Source organism: Petaurus breviceps, unplaced genomic scaffold (assembly GCF_028583685.1).
Source record: "Petaurus breviceps papuanus isolate PSGF00001 unplaced genomic scaffold, PetGlider_PUasm1.0 90825, whole genome shotgun sequence".
Classification (NCBI taxonomy): Eukaryota; Metazoa; Chordata; class Mammalia; order Diprotodontia; family Petauridae; genus Petaurus; species Petaurus breviceps.
The window spans coordinates 9,447,025-9,453,647 of record NW_027187353.1 but is presented as its reverse complement, the minus strand read 5'-3'; the positions used below and the strand labels follow the sequence as shown (position 1 = coordinate 9,453,647).

General features: G+C 36.6%; 1 protein-coding gene across 1 annotated transcript; it reads left to right on the top strand.

Moving 5' to 3' along the window:
- The first annotated feature begins 2,187 nt into the window (after positions 1–2,187).
- Positions 2,188–5,937, top strand: LOC138148554 (olfactory receptor 6C75-like). Its single transcript, XM_069071262.1, has one exon. It carries the CDS (start codon positions 2,265–2,267, stop codon positions 3,204–3,206), a length of 942 nt encoding a protein of 313 aa, XP_068927363.1. The 5' UTR covers positions 2,188–2,264; the 3' UTR covers positions 3,207–5,937.
- The last annotated feature ends 686 nt before the right edge of the window (positions 5,938–6,623 follow it).

Below are 6,623 nucleotides of genomic sequence, written 5' to 3'. Positions count from 1 at the left end.
AAAGTATTTGCTGATCATACGTGATTGTATGCCGCCATGGGCGGGGGGAGGGGAGGGAGGAGGAGAAAATTTGAAACTCAAGAAATTGTGGAATTGAATCTTGTAAACTAAAAGTAAACAAACAAATTAATAAAGACAAAAAATATTTAAAAATAAGAATTTAATCACAAAGACTCTAGGAGGTAGGTGCTATAATTATTTACATTTCACAGGTAAGGAAACTGAGGCAGAGATTGGTACTCATCAAGTGGCACACATCTATTAAGTGTTTAAGATCACATTTGTAATCTACTAGGTCACTTAGCTGCCAATCACAGTCTGTCAAAGGTTCGTTGCAATAGTTAATGACTCCTGGTACTCAGCCTCACCATTAGCTAGGTTGATGCTCAGAAGACAGACACATAGCTGTAATGAAATGTCAGATTCATTATCCAAATATTAATGGAAGAAATATTTAAAACATGAATTTATAACCAATCAAGTCATGTGAGCACACAGATTACTTAAAAAATTAAATATGGAAATTTAAGATAAGGTTATACTCATTTTCATCTTTTTGGTTTAGATAACTTATTGGTATATATATAGTATCCCCTAGGCATAACATAATCTCCCTGAGGGAAGGAACTGTTTTATATTTTATCTTTATATCTTCAGTACATTGCAAAATTAGGGCTTAATAAATGTCTATTGGATTTGTTAAATTTGCAAAAGGAAAACTTTCCTCGTGTATTAAAAAGCATCCTGTCTGGAGATACAAGAACAGATTCAATGAATTATAAATTATTTATTTAGATCTATAACCCATGGTTTTGCTCTACTAAACCTTTATATTATGATTTCATGACCCTTTACACACTCTGCACATTAGCCAGAGGTTAATGATATTATATTCTTGGTACCCAGGGACTGTCTTTTGCCTTTCTTTGTGTCCTCAATGTTAGCACAGTGTCTGGAACATAGTAGGTGCTTAAAAATGTTTATTAATTTATTGATTGATCCCTTTGTTATACCACTGATTTCATCCTATACCATTCCAGTTTCCTTCTATCCCCTATGGCTAGAATATCCTCATCCTATAATGTGTGTGTGTGTGTGAGAGAGAGAGAGAGACAGACAGACAGACAGACACAGACCCAGACACACACAGACAGAGACAGAGAGAGAGAGACAGACAGACAGACACAGACAGACAGACAGAGACAGAGAGAAAGACAGACAGACAGACACAGACACAGACAGACAGACAGAGAGACAGAGACAGAGACAGAGAGAGAGAGAGACAGAGAGACAGAGAGAGAGACAGAGAGAGACAGACAGAGAGAGAGAGAGAGAGAGAGAGAGAGAGAGAGAGAGAGAGAGAGATGGCCCTCTTTGGCAGTCTAGTGGAGTCCACGGATTCCTCTAAATAATACATTTAATTGCATAAAGTTAGAAATGTAGGCTAAGCATGGTTGTAGATGCCTATGGTCCCTGCTCCTGGGCAGTGTGGAATGAAGACTCATTTAAGTTCTTGGGTTTCTGAGCTGCAGTAGCGCTAGAGTTGATTGGATATTGGTGCTAAGTTCAACTCCAAGGAGCATAGTGCTAGAATAAAGCACATCATCCCTGATCAGAAAGAGAATAGCTAATTAACAGTGGAATTGAGCTGTGAGTGACTGCTAAACTTCCAGTCTGGTGCAAGATATGGAGGTTCACTCTAAAAATAACAATTAAGTGAAAAAGAAAATATCCAAGACTGCAAAAGGAAAATAAACAGCCTGAAATATTATTGAAATGTATAAACTAAGTTCATGGATGCCAGTTGAGATCACCTAGTGGTGGCATCTTTTTTAATCCTTCAAGGTTCACCTTAATTGCAATGCTGCTTCATCTATGCTGGCAACCTTATCCCCTTCTCCCACTCCCTTTCCCCAAATAAAAAGGGTAATCCCTACATTAAATGTCTAAAGGCATCCTATTTAACCACTCCAGAAAACTTAATAATTGTCCAACTGTATGCATCATCTGACCATATTTCCCACCCCATCACTCAATTTAAATAACCAAGCTATCGTCAGGCATGATGGATATTCAGTTACCCAGTGAAAAGGAAATGGCACCTTAAAGATCCCTCTTCAATTATAAGCTTTTTGAGACTACAGACTGAATTGTAATAAGCCTCTGCACCTATATACCTGACATAGTATAATGTACATAATTAGAGAAATTTAAATGCATGCTGAGCCAAAAGATCTTTTCTGTTTTATAGGTTCCGTAATAAGATGGTGAAAATGATAAATGAGACAAATGTCGAAGAATTCATCTTGGAGGGATTTCCTGCTGTCCAGCACCTTGGGAAAATCCTTTTTGTGGTCCTTCTACTGCTGTACCTTGTGTCTATCACAGGAAATACAGTCATCGTCACAACCATGTGGATGGACCACAGCCTCCAAATACCAATGTACCTTTTCCTCAGTGGTTTCTCTTTCCTGGAATGCTGTTTTACAACAAGTGTTATTCCCAAATTGCTGGCAATCTTTCTCTCAGGTATGCAAACCATTTCCTTTGCTGCTTGCCTGACTCAAACCTTTGTCTTTATTGCTCTTGGTGTCTCAGGCTTCTTCCTCGTGGCTGTGATGTCTATAGATCGATACATGGCAATTTGCAACCCTCTGCATTACCCCAGTATCATGACAATGAGAGTCTGTTTCCTTTTGATCCTGTTCTGTTACACTATGGGAATCATTGTAACCACTAGTCTGGTTGTAAAGGTGACTCAGCTCTCCTTCTGTGGCCCAAATATCATCAAACATTTCTTATGTGATCTTGGTCCTCTGACACAACTCTCATGCTCTGACACAAGTTTTGTTGAATCATTGGCTTTTTTTCTTGCTCTGTTTATCATTCTGTCCTCCCTTGCTGTCACCATCATATGTTATATCAATATTGCAATCACAATAATGCGTCTCCCATCAGCAAAGGAACGCCAGAAAGCTTTCTCCACCTGTTCTTCTCACCTCATTGTCCTCTTTCTAATGTATGGCAGTTGCATTTTTATATACATAAAACCCAATCAATCCAACAGATTAGACACAAACAGAGAGGCAGCTCTCATGAACACTGTAGTTACCCCTGTACTGAACCCCTTCATTTATACTTTACGAAATAAACAGTTCAAACTGGCTTTGAGAGGAGCTATTTACAAGATGAAATTGTTGAGATAGTCAGCACTTTAACATTGGAAGACAAATTATTTCAGCTAATCCTCCATACACTCCATTAAAATGTCAAATGATAAGAAATTCATTTCTTCATTACATAGCCCATGTTGGTCAGTTCTAATGAGATAAAGTTACCTTAATCTTTATAGTAAGTGCCTCTGATAAAGGCCTCATTTCTCCAATATATAGAGAGCTGAATCAAATTTACAAAAATACAAACCATTCTCCAATTTATATATGATCAAAGGACATGTACAGTCAGTTTTCAGATGAAGAAATCAAAAGTATTTAAAGACGTATGAAGAAGCTCCAAATAACTTTTGATTAGAGAAATTCAAATTAAAAACAACTCTAAGATACCACTTAATTCCTATCAGATTGGCTAAGATGCCAAAAAAAAGGAAAATTTTAAATGTTGGAGAGGATGGGAAAAACTAGGAAACTAATATACTGTTGGTGGACTTGTGAACTGAACAAACCATTCTGGAGAGTACTTTGGAACTATGCTGAAAGGGCAACCAAACTGTGCATACCCTTTGATCCAGTAATACAAAATCTAGGTCTGTATCTCAAAGAGATAATAAAAAAGTGAAAAAGACCTACATTTGCAAAAATATTTATAGCAGCCCTTTTCAGGTGACAAAATATTAGAAAATGAGGGGTTACATCACCAACTGGGGAATATCTGAGCAAGTTATAGTATATGAAAGTAATGGAATACTCTCATGTTATAAGAAATGACGGGCAAGCAGATTTTAGAAAATCTAGAAAGATTTATACAAACTGGTCTAGAGTAACATGAACAGAACCAGGAAAACATTGTACACAATATCAGCAGCATTGTGTGATGATCAACAGTGAATGGCTTAGCTCTTCTCAGCAACACAATGATTCAAGACAATTACAAAAGACACACGATTGAAAATGCTATCTACATCCAAATAAAGAATTTATGGAAGTGGCTAGGTGGCACAGTGAATAGAGCACCCGCCCTGGAGTCAGGAGGATGTGAGTTCAAATCCAGCATCAGACACTTAATACTTACTTGCCATGTGACCTTGGGCAAGTCATTTAACCCCAATTGCCCCACACTCCACCATCTAAAAAAGGGCAAAAAGTAAAAAATTAAAAAAATAAATAAAGAACTGATGGACTCTAAATGCAGATCAAAGATGTTTTTTCATTTACTTTATTTTTTGTTTTTTTTCTTCTTTTACAACTGTGACTAATATGGAAATACATCTTATGTAACTGTACTTTATCAAATTGCTTACCATTTTAGGAAGAGGGAAGGGAGGAAGAGAAAAAATTGGAATTGAAAATCTTGTAAAATAAATTTTAAAAATTTCCTGTACATATAATTTGGAAAATAAAATACTATTTTTAAAAATATTAAAGTAAAAAAATAATAAAAATACAAAACTACCTCATGTTAAATGGAAATTCCAAGGTCACATATTTTTACCTGGAATGGACCTTAGAAGTTACTCCCTTATTTTATTCTGAAACTGACATTAACTCATATAACATTACTAAGATTTATAGAGCACATTAAGGTTTTCAAAGAGCTTTGCATCAACAAGCTCATTTAAGTTTTATAATATTTCTAGGGTTGGTAAAATGGGAATAATTATCTCCTTTTTGCAGATGCAGAAATTGATGTAGAAACAGGGTTACTGACAGTTAGTCAGGGTCAGAAGCAGGATTTGAACCCAGTTATTCCTCATGCCATAACAAATACTCCATTAACTGTATCATTCACAGCTCATGCTCACTAAGTAAAGGCCCACTAGCCTTTGGACTTTTTGTCTAAAATAGAGGTGGCTTAGAATGCATATGTCTTCTTTCTTAATCTGGGTAATTTTACTGTTATGTGTTTGCTATCAACTGGAGAACCAATAAGGCACATGTGGTTGAAAGAAAACCTGGAAGCATTCTCTGATCTTTGAATTAGAAAACTTTAGGAGTATAGATCCAAAAGAAATGTAAATATATTGTGTGGGACTAGACTGAGAGATTTTATTAATTGTTTCTTATTTAGAGTAAATAAAGACCTGAGAGAATAAATTTTCTCTGAAACCATTTAGTACTCCTCTTGTAATGCTGTTCAACCAAAGAGAGGATTTGTTCAAAAGTTTAATCACAAGAGAACAAAAAATCATCTCCCCAGAAGGGAAAAAAAAGTTAAACAAATGATAACCATAAAGCATCACACAATGGGTGATGTGACTGGAAGGATTTTAAAAATGATGCACACAGGTTTAGGTAAAAATGTGCCATCACTCCCTGTCAACATGATTAACCAGTCTAATGGGTAGTTCAGTTTAATTCAGTTCAGATTTATAAATAATTTATAAATAGTCTCATATGAAACTTCCATCTAATTTTGCTTTTTAGAGCTATATGACACATGTCCACCTTTTGAATAACCAAGTAAAGAGGCAACAAGATATAATGGGAAGCATGTTGGATTTTGAGACAAAAGAACTGGTTCAAATCCTGCTTTATGAATTACTACCTCTGTGATCTTGGGCAAGTCATTAACCTCTCTGGGCCACTGTTTCCCTCTCTCCAAAATCAAACAATAGACATGTTTAACCTCTTATGAAATGCCAGGCATTGTGCTAAGCACTGAGGATGTAAAAAGATGCAAAAGATAATCCTGCCATCAAGGAGTTTACAATCTAATGGAAGAGACATGATGTCTACAAACATATACAAAGCAAGCTATATACAAGATAACTGTGAAATTATTATCAGAGGGAAGGCATTGGAGGTAAGAGGGATTGAAGAGTTCTTCATGTATAAGGTAGGATTTTCATTGGGAGTTAAAGCAAACCTGGGAGGTTAATAGTTGGAGCAGAGGAGGGAGAATAATCTAGACATGGGAGATAGAGAAAATGCCCAGAATTGAGAGATGGAGTGTCTTGTTCATGGAACAGTCAAGAAGGTCACTGAACTGAAGTGTACATGCTAGGGAAGAAGGTGTAAGATGACTGGAAAGGTAGGAGGAGGCTCTGCTATGAGCTTTAAATACTAAACAGAATTTTGTATTTGCTCTTGGAGGAAATGGAAAGTCACTGGAGTTTATTAACTGGTGTGTGTGTGAATGTGTGTGTGACATTATTGGACCTAATGGGGGGGGAGTGAGAGGAATCACTTTAGTAGCTGAATGGAAGATGGACAGAATAGGGTGAGACCTGAGGCAGGCAGTTCCACCACCAGACTATTGGCAGTAATCAAGTTTTGAGGTGATGAGGGCCTGCACTAGAGTGATGGCAGTGTCAGTGGAGAGAGAGGCTCATATTTGGGAGTGAGTCATACTAAATTACCCCTAAATTTTGAAACAATTGTAAATCTGTGGTGCTATTGATGGAGAAAAAAGGGTCTATGAAAGCAATCATAGTCTTCCTAAATTTT